We start from the raw sequence: 18,805 nt of genomic DNA, 5'->3' as shown, positions 1-18,805 counted from the left end.
GTACTGTCAGTAAACACTAGGTACCTAGTACTTACTTACCGAACGGCACAGGGCACACCTACTGCGAGTACCTACATGCACTGTGCATGTATATTATCATACAGCAGGTACACTAGCGAATTATTCAAGTAATTCACAATTCATATCTATTGTTTTTACGCGACTAAACCTGGAAGGATACTAATTAGTAGTGATAATACTTTGGTTGCCGGTCCCTGCTGCACAAGGAAAGTATGTTAGTGTGCTTACTAAGTAAATAGTACTACTCCGCGGGCTGCTTACTTAAGTACGTGGATATTCGCAGCAAGGTAATACTGAGGGAACGGAGTGCTAAGGTACTGTAGAGGTACCTGAAGTACGGAGTAGGTACTGTAGAGGTACCTAAAGTACGGAGTGCTAAGGTACTGTAGAGGTCCCTGAAGTACGGAGTAGGTACTGTAGAGGTACCTGAAGTACGGTACCATTACCAGTAAACAGTGGCTTAATACGGCAACCCGCTGTTACCGAGGCATCTTCCCAACTGACTCCCGAACTTTCGCCGCTTCGTCGCCATCGTCATCTTCACCACCCACCGGCTCGTCCTCGGCCTCTTCTTGCTGCTCCTGCTTCTTACTCCCGCCCAACACCAATGTGCCGTCAGCATGAGCAGCTCGGATGAAAAGGCAGACTCGCCTGCCAAACCCTTGCAGGAGCCGCGTGACAGCATCGCTATCGACCGATCAAGTCCTGTCAGTGAACGTCTTCAAGCGGCCCGTCTCTTCCTCGACAACGACGAGGTCAAGACAGCGTCGCGAGACAAGAAGGCTCATTTTCTCCGCTCCAAAGGGGTTGATGATGCCGATATTCAGAGGCTCTTGGTAGACGAAAGCCAGTCCGAATCGACAGAGGTACGCGCAATCGTTGGCCAATGCTCTCCTGCCTCTCCGCCTCGCACTTTCTTCTTCGCGTTCACGTCGACGTCGCGTCCGTTCCTACCTTCACGCTCCCAAATACTAAGGCAATCTTGCAGAAGGATGACGAGCCTGCTCGGCCTCACATTGTCGCGCCGACACGACAACAGAACCCTGCCCGAACCCCGACATCGTCAAGTGATCTTGCCGATCGCGCACCCATAGTCACCTACCCCGAGTTTCTCGCCAAACCCCAACGACCGCCCCCTCTGGTGACGACCACGGCCCTCCTCAACACCCTATACGCCTTTGCTGGCCTCTCCACACTCCTCTATGGCACGAGCAAGTATCTTGTCGCTCCCATGGTCGACAGTCTCACCGATGCCCGCTCCGATCTGTACGAAACGGCCTCGACCAAGCTCGATGCCCTCGTCGCCAAGCTCGAGAAGACAGTCTCCGCCATTCCCCCAAGCCAAGCTCAACACGTCCCCGACGACGACATCAGCGAAGCGGAGGATCCCACCGAGATGTTTCACCGCGACGTTGGCACCCAAACTTCCCTCCCACCAAGTCCCGACGCGAAGCTGCCCCAAGCCGCCAATGAGTCTGGATCCACCCTCCAGGCCGATCGCCTGGCGGCACTGACGAGGACTCTGGATGGGATCAATGATCAGTTTAGAACGCAGAGCGACGACATGGACGGCATCCGAACCCTTCTCGACGTCTTTCGCGACGATCTCGATGGCATGACTTTTAGTGGACAGTCGCACTTCGTCGGCGGCTACGACATGTACGGCAACGGCAAGCGATCGGAGCCGGAAGATGAAATACGCAAAGTCAGGGACAACATCCGGAGGGTAAAGGGCGTGCTGCTGAGCACGAGAAATTTTCCTACCTCCGCCAGGTGATGGTACCAGCGGCCATGCCGAACCTGCCAGCCTGGTTGTCCATTCACATTCCGCTTCCGTCAAGTCGTTTCGTGTGCGTAATCCGCAAATGATGGCAGATACGCCATGTCATGTTATCTGCTCTACATCGCGAGCCGGCTCAAATCAAGCGCGCCGGCGATGCTTGTGCTTGGAGCCACGTTTCCTTTTTCCTATCAGCGCCCCGTTCCCACACATCCCGTTCCCTCCTCTATTTCTACTCCTCATCGAATCGCTTCGGTTCTAGCTATTTAGGGTTGTGAATATGAAACCGTTCAAAGATGGTCTTCCAGTCTGTGACGGTAATGTGGTGGAAGCCTCGGCCCTCCAGAACTTGGTCGTGATACCATTCCATCGTCGGTCGGAACCTGTACTCGGACTTGCCTCGCACGCCATTCCTCCGTTGCGCGGCTGCCCATTCGTACAGCCTGTTGGAGCTGCTATAATCTCTGGACCGGAGCCCGATGGCCAGCGGCGGCTCGAACACCGTCTTCATCGCTGCCGGCCTCGTCTCCTGAGCCGCAACCTCTGTCTTGACCGTATCCACGACCTCAGGTGTCGCCGACTGATGTGGGGACCCTGGCTGTGGCCGCTTCTCAAGTTTGACCGGCATCCACCCTTTGTCGGGTAGCATCTGCTGCGGCGCCGGCAACCATGATCGGATCATTTGTGGAAGCTTGGTCAAGTAGTCGAGCGTCACGTCGAGTGGGTGTGAGAAGTCGCCGCGCGCTTGGCCGGGGACAAAGCCACCCAGCCAGACGCGATCCAGCGGCAATCGAAGCTGCTCGCCGCTCTGCTCTTGGACCAGTTTCACGAGCCTATGCTGTGCCTCGATTAAATCGGAAGCGTACAACGGCTCGCCCTCGGCCTGCTGCTCTCGGGCTGCGTAGTCCCAGATGAACAACTCTATGCCTTTCCATGGCTTTATATGAGGATTCGTTGGACGAAGCATCGCTGCCCACGGCCGACGATTGGGCTTGGCATTTTTCGGGAAACGCGAGGGATCCCATTCTTCTTCGATGGTGTAGAACAGTCCTGCACACGTGTTTATCCATGGTGCCCTCGCCTTCTTGTGCCCCCGTGTCGTACGGTCGTCGATATAATCGGGAAAGAAGTGAAGCCAGGCTCTGAAAGAGGAGAAAGTTGAGTTGTAGTCACCAAAGTGAAAGGCCATGTCGGGGTTCCAGTACGATATGGGATACATGTAGAAGATGAGCGGGCAGGCCGACATCTGCTTGATCGAATCGTTTAGACCGGTCGTATAGTCGGCGATTGCGGTCCCCTCATCGCTAAGCACCAACTGCAACGTTTCCTGCGTTTTCGACGGCCGACGTGCCCTGGCGTCCGGTTCGCGTGAAACCAGGGGTCTAAAGTGCGGCGGTTGCAAAAGCCTGGTCAGCCGGGCATGATGTTGCTTGCCGGATCCTAGGATGTAAAGCTTTCGAACTTGGTGCATGTGCGAGATGGTCCACCAGCCGAACCAGTTTACCAGACTCTGTTCATCGTCATCGTCTATGTCCTCGGGCGCGAACACCAAACTACTGCCATCCGTCTCATCGTCCAGCTCCGTCATAAACTGCCGCATGAGTGCCCAAGACTTGAATAGGGACTCAATCGCAGCTAGCGTTAAACCCTCCGTCGTCCTGTCCTTCGGCTTGTCGTGATATCTCTGAGTCTTTTCCAAGGCTAAATCGCGGATCCAATCGGCAATGCCGGCACAGACGACGAGGGAACCTGACCGCAAGGTTTTACTTTTTGGGGAATAGTTTTGATACCACCACTTGACGAAGTTGTAGGCCTGTGCCGGCTGTGCGACGAAAAAGCTCGGCGTGACCAAGATGGCGGTTCCGTGACTGAATACCCGACATAACTCGGTGTTTCTGGCTCCCAGTGGTGAAGGTTCGAGGCAAGGAAGTGGATGTTCCAATACAAGTGCTCGCCTGAAAATCCAGAAGGAAAACACTCTGCTAGACTTATGCAGCAGATCGGCCAAGTTTGGAAACAGACGGATGGCCCAAACAGCATCTTCGTGAACAATGACAGTGCCGGAGTCGACTTTGGCAAAGTTCAGCCAATGCCCCGGCTGTAGGCTCGTTAGTATGACGCACTCCGCGTCCGAGCTCGTGGCCGAGCCTCGCAGCCACTGTGATACTAGCAGAGCTTCTTCCAACGCGCAATGGGGGAAAGCGATGAAAAACTTATGCTTCTTTGAGTTCAGAGACTCTGAAGGTAGCAGCTGGTAATACGTTGGCCCAAATACCATGTCGAAAACTGGTACATGCGCCGGGTCGGATTTCGCACTCGGCTCGGGTCTCGCGGCCGTGTACGCTATAGGTGCAAGCGTTGAGGCATCAAGGATCGGCCTGGGCTTGAAGATGATGTAGCTCAATGCCGAGTCCGTCGAAGCCGTGGAGGCGTCAACTTCAGCACCTCGATTCCAGTCTTCAGAGTCAGATGGAAAGACGAGCACACAGTATCTCCCACCGTAGCAGAGAAGTCCCAGGGAACCAACTCGAAGGCGCTCGGCTATCGAACGAACTGCCGCACCGGCCTCGGAAACATGACCTCGACAGAGTTGCTCTTCCCACAGATCTGTCCGCAACGCAAAATTCTGCGCGGTACAAGAGTGCGAGAAGACGATTCGATTCTGGGACTTGAATTGCTCGATCCAAGGGATATTCTCATGAACCGGCACCCCTGCGAAACCAAGTTGTAGTGCCTGTGCCGCACCTGAGCCGAACTGGCACTCTTTGCACACCGATTGAGTGGCTGGTTGTCTGCTCCCACTGGCGGCTTCCGTCGGCGGCGTTGCTGCTGGCTGATCGTCATCGATGGCCATATCATCCAGAGCCGGACCGGCGACAATTATTTCACTCTTCTCGGAATCCGTAGCATCCCTAACTTCAGGCACGTCGCTAAAATGAACCGAGCGCCTCTGCTTCTTGACGTTCTCGGTAGAGTCGGTAATTGCCTCGTCACCATCTTGGGTATGAGTCTTCCGATCTCGCTTGGAGCCACCTGTGGTCTCCCGAAGCGTCTGGCTGCTATTCATTCCCATCGTGGACGAAGTGATGTCCATCTCACTAATGAGCTCTGAAGCTGAGGGTTGGGGCCCGAGGACCTGCTGCGTGTGGCCAGCGAGAGAGAAAACCTCACCAGACGGTCGCCTCGGTGCCCTGGTGCCTTCTCCATCTCTCAACTGCTTCTCCACCAGTCGTTGATGGCGAAGTCTTAGGAACTTTGGGTCCTTGGTTGAGTCGGATACGGCATCCAGAAGCGTCGATCTTTTTTTCCTCGTCTTTCCTCCGAGAAACACATTGGAAGAGATGGCCCCTGCCTTGGCAGCGCTTGACTCGATTCGATTCGACGACGCAGCGATTCCGGAACGGACAGACGCCACGTCCCTCTGCTTTGGAGTCGAGATGATCGCCTGTCTGCTGATCGCTCCTTTGGTAGTCGACGTCGACATCCTTCTTCTTACCTGGTAGGGTGCATTCTTCAGAACACTCATTTTACCGCCCTGTTCCGGTACGTGAGCAGCAGCGGTGGGAGAAATAATCGAATCTGACTGTCGGCGCTTCCGGCTCACCGGTTGTGGATTTTGTGCTGTTGCATTTGGGCCGGCCTCAATATTCGACTGTTCCTCGCCGCTATTTGTCTGCGGTCGAATATGGCCAGCTGAACGCAGCGTTTCCAAGACCGTCATCTCATCGTCGGAGTCTTCATCTTCTCGTTGCGCATCTTCATTGTCTTTGCGGGTCTCTTTCCCTGCCGAGTCGCCTTCGCTGTCCGGATCTTCCTCGCCTTCCAGACCAATTTGCAGGGCGTTCAAGTATTCCTCGAAGAGGGAAGAAAACTCCGTCGTTGACTCGCCCAAGGCGGCACGTTTGCGGTTCCGTGCATCATGGCGGGCGCGTTTCCTTTTAATAGTACATTCGACAGAATCTTTCCATCTGCGTACGGTGAAGCCCAGTGCAGTGGATCTGCCCGTCTTCCTTTTGAAGTCTTCCCAGTCTGATATTGTCCCAGGCTTGAAACAATCTTCCGGTTCCCAGGTTGCCGAAGAGAGTTCATACCCTTCCCATTGAACAAGATACAAAACCCTACCCTCGATGAGTCTGTCCGCCAGGATTCTTTCGACTGTGAATTCTTCGTCTGAATTATGGGTTTCTTCGATGGTCGAAGTGACCGATAGAACGTCATCCTGGACTGAACCATTGCGTCCTTGGCTTGGATTTTCCATAGCGGCGGTGAGTGCGCAGCAGGAAGAACGGCGAACTAGGTAACCTTTGCGAGCACTGTGCGCTGCTTCGCGAAATGAGAATTCACGCTAGATAGCAACCAAACGCCCGAGCGGAGCAGAAAACTATGACGGAAAGCGAAACCTCCGGTTTTCTTCACCAGAGACTGCATGTGCATAAGAAGTCTGTCTTATGAGAGAGTAGTGTTTGTACCCAGCTTGTATCGACTGAGGCGCCTCATGACGCGGGCGGCACCGATTTGACCATGCAGCAGGAATGTTGGAGTGCCCGGATACTTTCTTGGGGTTGGCAATGACTGGGACGCAGGACGGCTGGCTGTCGGATCTTGGTCTGACAACGGACTGACGGTTGTAGGTTGCGCATCCATTCATCTCGAGAGAGTTTTGTGGTCATGGGGGTAGTTGAGAGTGGCGATACGTCGCATTGATAAGAATGTGTTGGATGCACAGTGTGCATGATAACATCCAAGGTACCTCAGCCCAAAATTTAGGTACCAGGTTACCAGGCATCCGATGGTGACGCCCGAATATTAAAGGTTCCCAGGACCTTGGTGGGTACCTGGATCGATATCTGCTGGCAGTACGGAGTAGGGAGTACGGGGTACCGACGACAAGAGGTACTTAAGTACTCCGTACAGTACTGTGCTTACTGTACGGAGCACTTGGTAATCCATTAGCAGTAATCACAGTGCGCATTTAATATGGAATTAATAGCACTGTACATACGAATCGCCTTTAACTGTCCCGGTGCTTAGGGTTGCCTCATACCGTAGCAATAGGCCGTGAAGGCGGTTGTAATTATTTATTGTGCACTTCATCTTGTCTCAATCAATATGTAAGAACATTTGTGTTGGTGTTATCCATGGCATTTGTTTCGCGTTTGAAGCAGGTTTGATCCCCGACTTCTCAACGAATCGCCAGCGAGGAATTGTACCGACCTATGTATATCTACTCACAAATAATACAGCAAGTAATTACTGAACGGTTACACCTACATGTAAATACTCCTTACTCCGGTAGCATCGTACTTGCAGCTTATCAACTACCTAGACACAGATACCAAGTGGTAAGTACAAAGGAAGCACCAGAACAAGAAGAATTAATCAGCACAGTGCGTACTAATTACCAGTGGGATACTCCGAACCACCTCCTGGGTTGACTCCTGCTGCAGGTACACATGAACATTCGCCAGCTACTGGGTACCATTGTAGGTGCACCTGCCTGGCATGTACGGAGTAAGTAGGTGCGTGCAGTAGGTACATGGATGTTGACGTTATTACACCGTAGTGCCAGGCAGGAAGACACAGTATTGATGCCGTTGGCATAATCTAGAATCGCACTAAATCATGTGCCTTGAGTAGCGTCATACAGTACTAGTATGTATGTACTGTACTGAGAGGTACACTATTACTTACTGTACCAGTGGGTGCGGATCGTGCTGGTGGTACGGAATAGCAACTCCGAAGTTGGGTCCATTGGTTTTACTACAGTACAGTAGGTAGGTAAAAGTGTCGATTCAATGGTACGGAGTAGTACTCCGTAGTAGCGCTACCAAAACTGAATCTCACTTTTTACCTTGGCTGGTGGTTAGCTACAAATGCTAGGTAGAGACTCATGTGTTTAACTCAGTACCTACATGTAGGTGTCAGACCTTTCTAAAAATTTGCAGGTAATTTGCACCTATTGATCATGTACTAAGTAATACAATAGATATCTCGAAAGTGAGAGTGCGAGGTGGAGGGGACAGGTTTCTACGCCCCCAACTTGCAGGCACAGTGCACTATTAATACTACCCTTAGTACCTACCTACCTAGTAGGTAGGTACAGTGCCTACCGACGAAGTTCAAAGGCTTCTCAAACATTATTATTAAGTACAATAGTCCTTAGAGACAAGTACCATTAATTTGCTCCGTAAGTGCTCCGTACAAAGTACTTACTTACAGGTAGGCAGCTAAATACAGCGGAGCGTGCAAGTACAACTACAGTACGGAGTACATGTACATTAGTAGGTGCCTCTGTACTTACGTGACGGAGTGACTACAGTAATAGTGGGCAATTGCTTACATACCTAGGTACCTAGTAGTGGTGTTGAACACAACGACGGAGCACGTACGGAGTTCAGTAAGTACTCTGTAAGTACCTAGTACTGTACCGTACGGCTATCTGTACTGCGTACGGGGTACAGGTACTTGGATACCACAACGTGGCTAACAGGAGTACTGTACCTGCATACCTGTCAGTACTAACACATCTACAAGTGGCACACGTACTCGTACTGCAGAGGTACACAGCTAAGTACTGCCAAGTACTAGGTACTGCTGATACTTGCACTGTTCATCTACAGTAGAGAGGGAGGTACGTACTGTAAGTAGTACGGTAGTAATTACGGAGTACCAGCTACTTCATTTTGTCAGAGTGGACTCGACAGCCTGCAACAAGCACCGCTGGACTGGTGACCTGCTGACCCCAACTCCACTTCCACTCGACTTGCTGGTACGGCCGCGCACGATTGTTCTAGTCGCCGCGTCGTTTCCCCTCCACATCCGCAACCCACCCACACTCACAACTTATCCGCATCCCCATCGACGTTCGATCACCACTGCATCGCACAAAACTGCTTCCGCTCCATTCTGAGCAGACGTCATTATCATGGCCAACGACGAATATGATGTATGCAAACACCCTCGGGCAGTCTTGATGAGTGCTAACGGCGAGCTCCTCCTAGTTCCTCTTCAAAGGTACCGCCACCCCCTTTACCACCCGCCTTTGATCATCTTCCCGATCAGCTTCAGTTGTTCTGATGTGCTCTCGCGCTAGTCGTCTTGATCGGTGACTCCGGTGTCGGAAAGTCCAACCTTCTCAGCCGATTTACGCGAAACGAGTTCAACCTGGACTCGAAGTCGACCATTGGTGTCGAGTTCGCCACCAGATCCATCCAGGTCGACTCCAAAACTATCAAGGCGCAGATATGGGATACTGCCGGTCAGGAACGATACCGAGCCATCACCTCGGCCTACTACCGCGGTGCCGTTGGTGCCCTACTCGTTTACGACATTAGCAAGCATCAGACGTATGAGAACGTGACTAGATGGCTGAAGGAGCTTCGCGAACACGCCGACGCCAACATCGTCATCATGCTGGTGGGAAACAAGAGCGATCTGAGGCACTTGCGGGCCGTCCCCACGGAGGAGGCCAAGTCATTTGCCAGTATGCCACAGATCAATCCTGCTGGTTCCAAGCCGCGCTGACCCGGGAATCCCACAGGCGAGAACCACCTGTCGTTCATTGAGACATCGGCCTTGGATGCAAGCAACGTCGAGCTAGCTTTCCAGAACATTCTCACGGGTATGTTGATGTCGAATTCTGCCTGTGCCGTCGGAATGGAAACTTACGTCCAACCCTGCACAGAGATCTACCGAATCGTCTCCAGCAAAGCACTGGACAGCGGCGACGGCGCCCAGACCACTATCGGCGCGGGCACAAACATCTCCCTCAGCAAGCCCGCGGACGATGAGGCGTCCAAGAGTGGAAAGTGCTGCTGAACTATCTTTGTGGTTGTTGTCGCGGCTTCACGGGCTTGGGATAGATACAAGAGTGCCACATGTCCCCACCGAAACGTAAGTAAGTACGTCACGCAAGAAGAGATTTTGGTGCAGCATGGAGAAGATGAGGGATCGTGATACGTCTTTTTTTTGATATCAGAAGGCGCGGACCCTTTCAGCTTTCTTTTGTTGTTTATTTTTCACGACAGATCTCTCGGGATGGTGTGCCGGGCGATCGCTACGAAGCTGTCCTCTTTACGTAGCAGAATGAAGTCTTAATGAACGGAACGGACGCTGCGCGAATAAATCCGGTTTGCGGTCTGGACTAGCTGCAGGCCTCGGGTCAAACGGCACGCTTCTTGATGGTTCTTCCAGTCGCTGGGCCCTCTTTGCAACACGTCGAGATTCCTTGGGGTTTCACGTTCGGATGGATGGAACGAACGGCCAATGTGAACTCCACTCTTGATACCTGAGGTTATTGGTGGGTTTTATTTTTTTTGGAGGAGGGGGCCGAGGGGTAGATAAGTATGTTTCTGCTGCCCAGAGAGGAGCGAGTTGTACCTTCACATGTACTCCGTGCCAGTACTCCGTACTGTACGTACATGTTACTCCGTGCAACCCAAGCAAGTACTTAGATAAGTAAGTACTGTAAGTACAAGTATTACGGAGTACGGAGTACGGCACCTCCCAATTGCGCTTATCGATAGCGCCATGATTTTGTACCCTGCTCCAAATTTTCTTGGAACCCAGCAGCACTGGACCCCTCAGAAACAAACGACAAGAAGGTGTCGAAGACCTGATCGACAAAGGTGGTATCGAGATGGCTGCAGTCTACAAGACCATATCCAAGGGCGCCTCCCAAAAATCCGATGCGCCCAGCCATGGCGTCAAGAAGAACAAGCAGCGAGTGCTCATCCTCTCCTCGAGAGGCGTCACCTACCGGTCAGTGCAATAGCCTGGATGCCATACCAGTCGTCCTAATAGTGACCTTGATGCATAGGCACCGCCACCTGTTGAACGATATCGCATCGATGCTCCCACACAGCCGAAAGGACGCAAAGTTCGATTCCAAGTCGAGGCTAAACGAACTGAACGAGCTGGCCGAGCTCTACAACTGCAACAACGTCCTCTTCTTCGAGGCGAGGAAGGGCAAGGACTTGTACATATGGCTGAGCAAAGTTCCCAACGGCCCGACGGTCAAGATGCACATGCAGAATCGTAAGTGTCGCGAGGCTGACGGGGGGACTCCGTTGACAATGCCGGGTGCTAACGTGTGAGCGTCAGTACACACGATGGAGGAGCTGCATTTCACAGGCAACTGCCTCAAAGGCTCGAGGCCCATCCTGTCCTTTGATGCCGCGTTCGACAAACAGCCACATCTCCGGGTGATCAAGGAACTGTTTCTGCATACCTTTGGTGTCCCACAAGGCGCGCGCAAATCCAAGCCTTTCATCGACCACGTCATGGGCTTTTCCGTAGCCGACGGAAAGATTTGGGTGCGAAATTACCAGATCAACGAGGAGGAGGGCTCCATTCTCCAGCCTGGGGCGAACAGCGCGGACAAGGGAGCGTCCAAGTCAAGGTCGGAGACGGACATCAACCTCATCGAGATTGGCCCGCGCTTTGTCCTCACACCCATCGTGATCCAAGAGGGATCCTTTGGTGGCCCGATCATCTACGAGAACCGCGAGTTTATCTCACCGAATCAATTGAGGTCGGATCTGCGTAAATCAAAGGCTTCACGGCACAATGCGCGCGCAGAGCAGACGGTCGAGAGGCTATCCAAGAAAGGCGACTTGGGCCTGAGGTCGACCGGTGGCCAGCGGAAAGCTAGAGACGAAATGGCCAACAAGGAGCTGTTCGCATAATTGATTGGATTGGATGCGTTGCCTGGGTCGGTCGGCGTTGGTGAAAATGTTCCACACTGCTCTCCTTTCACCACATAACTTGGCGCAGAAAACATCATGGATGGACGTTAATACTTGGAAATGAATATGATTTGCGCGCACCCGCGTATTCCGCACGGTGGATTGCGTTCTTTTCCATTGGCTGTCTTCATCTCGTTCGCCTGCTTGCTCGCAAGTTATTGTCACTGGCCAAATTACCGTGCTTCGATGTCCAGGGAACACGACAGCTCCGGTCTTTTTTTCACGCATCACTGTTGAGGGAGCGAAGCCCTGCAACAATACTGCAGGAAGGTGAATATGTATACCCGATGAAGTCGTTTCACCTTGCATGCCTGCTATTGGTGGGGTGCCAAAAGACGGGGGCTACCTTCTTACATGTACGGAGTAAGTAATACGCCCGCATACTTGCAACGACACTGAATGTCCCATGACTGATAAGTGAGTGGCGATGACAAGTCGGCTGCATAATGCAAAACAATGCACTTGTAGGACGAGTAATTACTCCACCACAATACTTCCATGCTTCTGTCGTTGGTGGGAAACCGATTGGAATAATCCCATCAATAAAAGGCTGCGACACAAGAGTTCACCGGACCAGTCCACACTGTGATCAACATAAACACGAGGCGAAACATGTTCCAATAGGCTTCATTCTTCGGCATTATAGCAGACTTGGCATGAATGGCAAAGGAGTTACAATAGTTCTCCTCGCCGCTGCACCAGATGAGCATTATCTCTGTTCCTCCCTTGCAACATGGTGTCTCGACGGAGGCTGGCGAGTTTTTCCGCTCGCTCGCCGGAGGCAAGGTCAGGCTCCAGCGCAAACTCCGACTCTGGCAGACATGGGACAGTTGGGAACATTTGCAGGCACTATTATTACCAGTAATACCCTGTACAGAGTAAAATCCGAAGCACGGAGTACAGTGTTGCCGTATTGTACAGGCTGTAAGCACTCCGTACTAGGTCCTGACTGTCCAAGTACCAGGTAAGTGTATCTGTTTGCCTACTAGTATAAGTACTTCTTGGACTCCGTGCAAGCAGCAGCCCTGTCACCACCCACTTTAATTACAACACAATGTTCCAATATACCAACGCATGCTAGGATCATCATGTCCTGCTTATCTCTGCGCTCACGTACAAGAATACAATACGGAAGAAGGCTTCGGGTGGGTAAGTGTCCTTCAATAAATGTAGATTTTTTTTAAAAAAATTTCCAACGACGTAAATACGCCGTGTTCGCGGGGGGCAAACTGTCGGTGAAAAGGGTGGGCGTCGGTGGTTAGGTGGGCAGTTCCTGTACTACAGTACTTACAGTACTTGAAGCAGGTACATGCATGCACTGTAAGTACAGGGAGATTGGGACGCTAAAATGATTCCGCACGCGGACGACCACTGAGATGCGTCCAGCAACCTCACACGTCGCTCCCTCTGCAATTCTACATCACCCTATCCGCCTGCCCCCCCGCCGATAAGCGAATCAACACAGAGGAGCCGGCGTATCGCTTGCGCCTTCTAGCGAACGCATTCCCACGGTATCCTGCGTCATATTCATCTTCCTGTGCCGGAAGAGCTTGGCCAGCGGTTGCGGCCGAGCTTGCTTGCCAGCTCGCTTGTCGTGTTGCTGCTGCCAACTACCTTGGTGTCGGAGGCATCCGAGGACTGCCACGACACATACAGTACATAGTGAGTAGCAGCCATATGGACACCCTCAGCCACCATAAACCCTCGGCACCTTCAGGCATGCCGTTTCTTCCCACCATGGTCCCCACAGCCGGGCTACCGCCCTTTGCTCTGTTCGGCTGTCTCGTCGAGTGAGCAGAGTCGTGCGAGACAGACGCCAGCTCTGGCCGGCTCTCCTTCGGGCCCTGTTGTCCCTCTGCGTCCTCGGACAAACCCCTCGCATGGTCCCGTCTCTGCTTCCTGTTCTCATCCGAACCTGTGTCTCTGCCGAGCGGGACGAGAGTGGTTGCGACTGGAGACTGCTGCTGACGTCGGAACAGGCACTGTCGTACGGGACCGAACCACTTGAGTCCGCTCCTCCCTGCTCCGCACCGCTTGTTGCTGGCAATCATCCTTCCAAGTTGCCTCCCCGACGGCGGCGCGACGCATCGGCTTGAACCCCGTCATGGAGGAAAATGCCGCCATGGATGTGGACGGCCACGCCATGGATGGTGTCGAATCGACAAACGGACTCGACCGCGAGGGAGGGAGCCACATCGAGGAAGAGGACACGGCGTCAGAGGGAGGCAGCTCCGACAGTGGCGATGATTCCGACTCTCAAGATCGCACCCTAGAACACCTTCAACGGCGGGGTCTCCTCCCCACTGGATGTTGCTACGACGATCGCATGAAGCTGCACATGAATGCGGATTTTAGTCCAAACACGCACCATCCCGAAGATCCACGTCGCATACACGAAATTTTCACGGCCTTTAAGAAGATGGGACTTGTCTATACGGGGCCAGCTTCTGAGCTTCCCAGGATTATGAAGGAGTGCCCGACAAAATACATGTGGAGGATTCCCGCTCGCCCCGCCACCAGGGAGGAGATATGTCTCGCCCATTCCTCTGACCATCTTGCCTGGGTGGAGAGCCTTGATACCATTAGTACGTCCGAACTTCGGGAGCTCACGAAGCGTTACGACCAGGGACGCGAGTCCCTCTATGTCGGAAGCATGTCCTATCCTGCCGCCCTGCTCTCCGCCGGCGGCGCCATCGACACCTGCAAGAACGTCGTGACCGGTCAGGTCAAGAACGCTTTCGCCGTCATCCGCCCTCCGGGGCACCACGCCGAATGGAACGCACCCATGGGGTTTTGCTTCTTCAACAACGTTCCCGCCGCCGTCCGCGTCTGCCAGCAGGACTACCCTGATATCTGTCGCAAGGTCCTCATCCTCGATTGGGACGTCCACCACGGAAACGGCATTCAAAACATATTCTACGACGACCCCAATGTGCTGTACATCTCCATCCACGTCTACCAGAATGGTCAATTCTACCCGGGAAAACCGCCGAATCCGATGACGCCCGATGGCGGCATCGAGAACTGCGGTACCGGGCCGGGCTTGGGGAAGAACATCAACATCGGTTGGCACGACCAAGGCATGGGTGATGGCGAATACATGGCCGCCTTCCAGAAGATTGTCATGCCGATAGCGCAAGAGTTCAACCCCGATTTGGTCGTCATCTCCGCCGGCTTCGATGCCGCCGACGGCGACGAGCTTGGAGGCTGCTTCGTCACGCCCGCGTGTTACGCACACATGACCCACATGCTCATGTCCCTCTCCGATGGAAAGGTAGCCGTCTGTCTCGAAGGCGGCTACAACCTCGCGGCCATCTCGAACTCGTCCGTCGCCGTCGCCAGGACCTTGATGGGCGAGCCTCCGCCGAAGATGACGATACCCAAGATCAACAAGGAGGCCGCGAGGCTGCTGGTCAAGGTCCAAGCCCACCAGGCCCCGTACTGGGAATGCATGCGACCTGGTATAGTGGAGATACCCCAGCTCCAGAGCCTGAATGCCTCTCGGCTCCACGATGTCATCAGGAATTCTCAACGCCACGCGCTGCAGGAAAAGCACAACATGGTACCTTTGTACGTCCAGCGGGAGCAGCTGTACAAGTCATTCGAGAACCAAGTACTTGTGACGCCGCAACTTCACGAGGCGAAAAGGATACTTGTCATCATACACGACCCGTGAGCCGCCCAAACTCTTCACGGCTGCCGTCTTTGCTGATGATCCCAGTCCGCAACTGTTGGCCCAGCCAGATGCCCTAGATTCCTCGCTTGAGCCGCACAACGCCTGGGTGGTGAGTGATGTTCGACATCTTGATGCAGCAGCCTGGCCGCTGACCAGCGCAGGTGGACGGAGTGACCCAGTACATCGATTGGTTCATCGGCCAGAACTTTGGCCTCATGGACATCAACGTCCCTGCGTACATTACCAATGAAGAGGTTCGTCGAGATCACGTAGCCCAGTCCGTTCCCCGTCCTTGTGCAGACACGGCAAGTTGACATGCTCAAGGATACGGATTCATACATACCTGGATTCAAGGAAAAGGCTTTACAGGAACAAATACAGCATTTGATTTGCTACCTCTGGGACAACTACCTGCAACTGTACGAAGCCGATGAAATCTTTCTTCTCGGCGTCGGGAATGCCTACCTGGGAGTGAAGATGCTCCTCATCAATAGAGGTACGACTCCTGTGCAACAATGCCGACGTGGAACCTGAGCTGACGAGAGAGAAAAAGACTGCAAAGACAGGATCTCCGGCGTAGTAAACTTTGTGACGGGAAACCTGCGGCCCGTCAAGTCTGACGTCGACACAGAGCTGTCCTCGTGGTACAAGGAGAATTCGCAAGTCTACGTCGCCGGTGACCACGCTTGTTGGACCGACCATGAGTTGACGAGAAAGGTACATAAGAGGAGATTCGGCACTGTGATACGCAGCGATATGCTCGGCTTGAACAACATGATGAACGAGCACGCCGAAGAGGCGCAGGAATGGATCATGGCCAGAGTTGCGTCCGTAAGCCGAGGAGACACAACTGAGGAGGAAGGCGGGATGACTTCATGATTTTCTTTTGGTCGTGTTTCCTCGTGAACGACGACAAATTCGGACCACCTCGGATACCTTTGAATGTCCTTTATGCATAGAACGGAGTCTTCGGAGTGCGAAATAGGCGCAGGATTCGGTGTTGGTGAATCATGATAAGGAGCATCATGCTTGTTTTCAACCAGTTGTACATTTACATTAGAAATATATGCCTATTACACTAGGCAATCTCGAGGCGTTGGTGTGCAGTACTTGTATGCTTTCTTGCCCCTTTGAATAGCACATTGCTTGACTGAACTGCTTGAGAACGTACCGTGCACAAATTGCGTGAAGCTACGTGATCGCACTGTGAATACTTCTTATCTTATCGCGATTGAACTAATCTAAACTATAAATGCACCTACGATAATCCGCGCCTTGCCGTCACCAGTTCCAGCGTCCAATATTGCCCCCCCCCCCCCCCCCCCCGGTCATCACTTGAGAATCGTGAGCTCGCAGCACCGCCTCTACCTTGGAAGACTTGCCGTGCACGATCTGCCATTCAATCCCTGCCAAGATGGATCGCGATCGAGACGGACGAGGACGCAGGTAAGAGATCCTTTACCCTTCTATTTCCTTGCCTCGGTTGCGTCCCCCAAGGATTTGAGCCTGGCAGGCGTCATGCGATGCCCTGAGTCTAACATTCACAGATACAACGATGGTGAAATAATCAGATACGGCGCCGGCGAGTCCTGGAGACCGACCCCCCGGGGCGGAAGTCGATCCCCGAGAAGGGCAAGGAGTCCTGTGCGAGAACGACCTCGGAGCCCCAGGGCCAGGAGTCCTCACCCTCGCAGCCCTGCGATACCTGGTTCCGACAGTTATGTCCCTGGGAGGCATCAGCCACGCCGTCGCTCCAGGAGTGCTGGCGATCGTTACAGACATGAACGCTCGCGAGAGCGTGACAGTCCTCGCAGACGGGAGCGCTCTCGCTCTCCCATGAGACGACCCTCCCCCCGACGCAGTTCGTCGAGACGAGCATCGCCGATCCGCGACCGACCATTGGAGCGTGAGCGACCCCGATCCCCTCGCAGAGAGTGGATCAACGACAGGGACCACACACCTCGCGACCGTGACCGCGATTGGGATCGTGACCGAAATCGTGACCGAGATCGTGACCGAGATCGTGACCGAGATCGTGACCGAGATCGTGACCGAGATCGCGACCGAGATCGCGACCGAGATCGTGACCGCCACCGCGACCGAGATTTTGAGAGACGGGATGAGAGGTGATGCCAATGCCAAACTTCGTCGGTTGATTGTTTGCTGACAGCTTGCAGAAGACGCTCTCGCTCTCCCTTCAGTCGCGACCGCCGTGAGAGGAGCCCACCTGGCAAGTCCCATCCTCACGCCTCCACAGGCGCAGCTCAGAGGCCGAGATCTCGATCTCCCAGTCGACGTGGAGACGGCTATCAATCTTACCGACGAGCATCCCCTATCCGAGATTCTGGCCACTCTTCGACCATTAATTCCTGTCCCGTGTCCGAAAGAGCCTCCCCTCGACCCCAATCAACCAGAGCTCGGTCTCCTGCAGTGTCCTTGGAAGGAACTCCTCAACCAGTGGCAACTTCTGGATCCGCATCCGTCAGAGACACGCCTCGATCTGGGCTGCGCGATTCCAATACGCCTTCTGTAAAATCGCCTCCTCGGGGTCCTGCAACCCACAAACCCTCGCTGTCAGGTCCTGGCTCCAACCGCTGTTCGGCTTCCTCTCCTACCGCTTCGGTCTCGAGGCAATCTCAGACGGCTGGTGGCATGCAACACCGGCCTGATACAACTGGCACTGCCAACCCACCTTCAGGACCCCGCGGGTATGTCCCCCCAACGAGGGGAGCCTACGGTTCGCGCGCTGGGCGAGGTGGATGGAGTCAGCCACCATCCAGGCAAAGTTCGGGACTCTCCCAACCCTCTACACCTGTTGGTTCTTCGTCCATTCCCACAGGACCTCGCGGGGCTGGAGGGAACGCTTCATACCCTTCCATACCTGGTCAAGTACGTGCTAGCAATCCGCCACCTGGTCCCTCCGCTCATCATGGTGGACAACGACAAAGCCTCGCCCAGAGCCTCCTTTCGACGATGCCGATGATCGTTCCGGGTGGAAAGCTCGAGCCTTCGATGACACCCCTCACGACTGGTGTCACAAGAGAACTGGAAGGTCACTACCGGAAGCTTCGCGACGAAGAAGAGAAGCTACGGGATGAGCTTCGACTGAAGCAGGAGAAGCTGCGAAAAAGCCTATACGTCTGGAACAAGCTTGAGCGAGAATCTCGTGCCTGGGAGCTGCGGAGCGACTTGAGTGAGAAGAGCATGAAGAATCTGGCTGGAGAAGGCACAGGTGGTGCGGCATTCTAGTGAAGACGCCGACTGTGAATTGCGCGCTTTTGTTGGCCTTTGCGCAACGTCAATGACGAGCGGAAAGGAAGGCGATAGTCTGTTCATCTAGGCTTAGGGCAAGCGGAGAATGGAGCGGGAGTTTCGGAAGGGATCGGCGCATTGGTTGAGGGAATTGGGAACAAGCATGGGCAGTCCACTTCGACATTAAAGGCGCCTCTGCAATTTTCGGTGCAAATATAAAGGATTTTGAAAGTCCCCGTGCGCATGAGACTCAAAGCAGAAGTTCATGTATTCATACATTCATGCATTTGGCGTTACCCGAGCTGAACCCTTCCATCATTGTACCATTTT

The 18,805-nt window shown here is 53.7% G+C and overlaps 5 protein-coding genes across 5 annotated transcripts; 4 read left to right on the top strand and 1 right to left on the bottom strand.

Moving 5' to 3' along the window:
• Positions 1-641: 641 nt before the first annotated feature.
• DCS_06188 (peroxin 14/17) lies at positions 642-1,798 on the top strand (the record flags this gene model as incomplete). The annotated part of the gene is made up of 2 exons (XM_040803479.1): positions 642-887; positions 1,010-1,798. 2 exons carry the CDS (start codon positions 642-644, stop codon positions 1,796-1,798), a joined length of 1,035 nt encoding a protein of 344 aa, XP_040653583.1.
• A 265-nt stretch (positions 1,799-2,063) lies between these two features.
• Positions 2,064-6,059, bottom strand: DCS_06187 (uncharacterized protein; the record flags this gene model as incomplete). Its single annotated transcript, XM_040803478.1, has 1 exon — positions 2,064-6,059. One exon carries the CDS (start codon positions 6,057-6,059, stop codon positions 2,064-2,066), a length of 3,996 nt encoding a protein of 1,331 aa, XP_040653582.1.
• Positions 6,060-8,726: 2,667 nt separating this feature from the next.
• On the top strand, positions 8,727-11,487 carry DCS_06186 (brix domain-containing protein 2; the record flags this gene model as incomplete). The annotated part of the gene is made up of 8 exons (XM_040803477.1): positions 8,727-8,747; positions 8,803-8,815; positions 8,895-9,284; positions 9,342-9,422; positions 9,486-9,609; positions 10,370-10,561; positions 10,620-10,837; positions 10,904-11,487. The coding sequence occupies 8 exons, from the start codon at positions 8,727-8,729 to the stop codon at positions 11,485-11,487; spliced, it is 1,623 nt and encodes a 540-aa protein (XP_040653581.1).
• A 2,164-nt stretch (positions 11,488-13,651) lies between these two features.
• On the top strand, positions 13,652-16,102 carry DCS_06185 (Histone deacetylase superfamily; the record flags this gene model as incomplete). The annotated part of the gene is made up of 5 exons (XM_040803476.1): positions 13,652-15,219; positions 15,269-15,332; positions 15,385-15,477; positions 15,524-15,719; positions 15,777-16,102. The coding sequence occupies 5 exons, from the start codon at positions 13,652-13,654 to the stop codon at positions 16,100-16,102; spliced, it is 2,247 nt and encodes a 748-aa protein (XP_040653580.1).
• A 535-nt stretch (positions 16,103-16,637) lies between these two features.
• On the top strand, positions 16,638-18,472 carry DCS_06184 (serine/arginine repetitive matrix protein 1; the record flags this gene model as incomplete). Its single annotated transcript, XM_040803475.1, has 3 exons — positions 16,638-16,669; positions 16,771-17,349; positions 17,401-18,472. 3 exons carry the CDS (start codon positions 16,638-16,640, stop codon positions 18,470-18,472), a joined length of 1,683 nt encoding a protein of 560 aa, XP_040653579.1.
• Positions 18,473-18,805: the final 333 nt, after the last annotated feature.

This window comes from Drechmeria coniospora, chromosome 03 (assembly GCF_001625195.1).
Source record: "Drechmeria coniospora strain ARSEF 6962 chromosome 03, whole genome shotgun sequence".
Classification (NCBI taxonomy): domain Eukaryota; kingdom Fungi; phylum Ascomycota; class Sordariomycetes; order Hypocreales; family Ophiocordycipitaceae; genus Drechmeria; species Drechmeria coniospora.
This window is presented reverse-complemented; position numbering and strand designations above follow the sequence as displayed.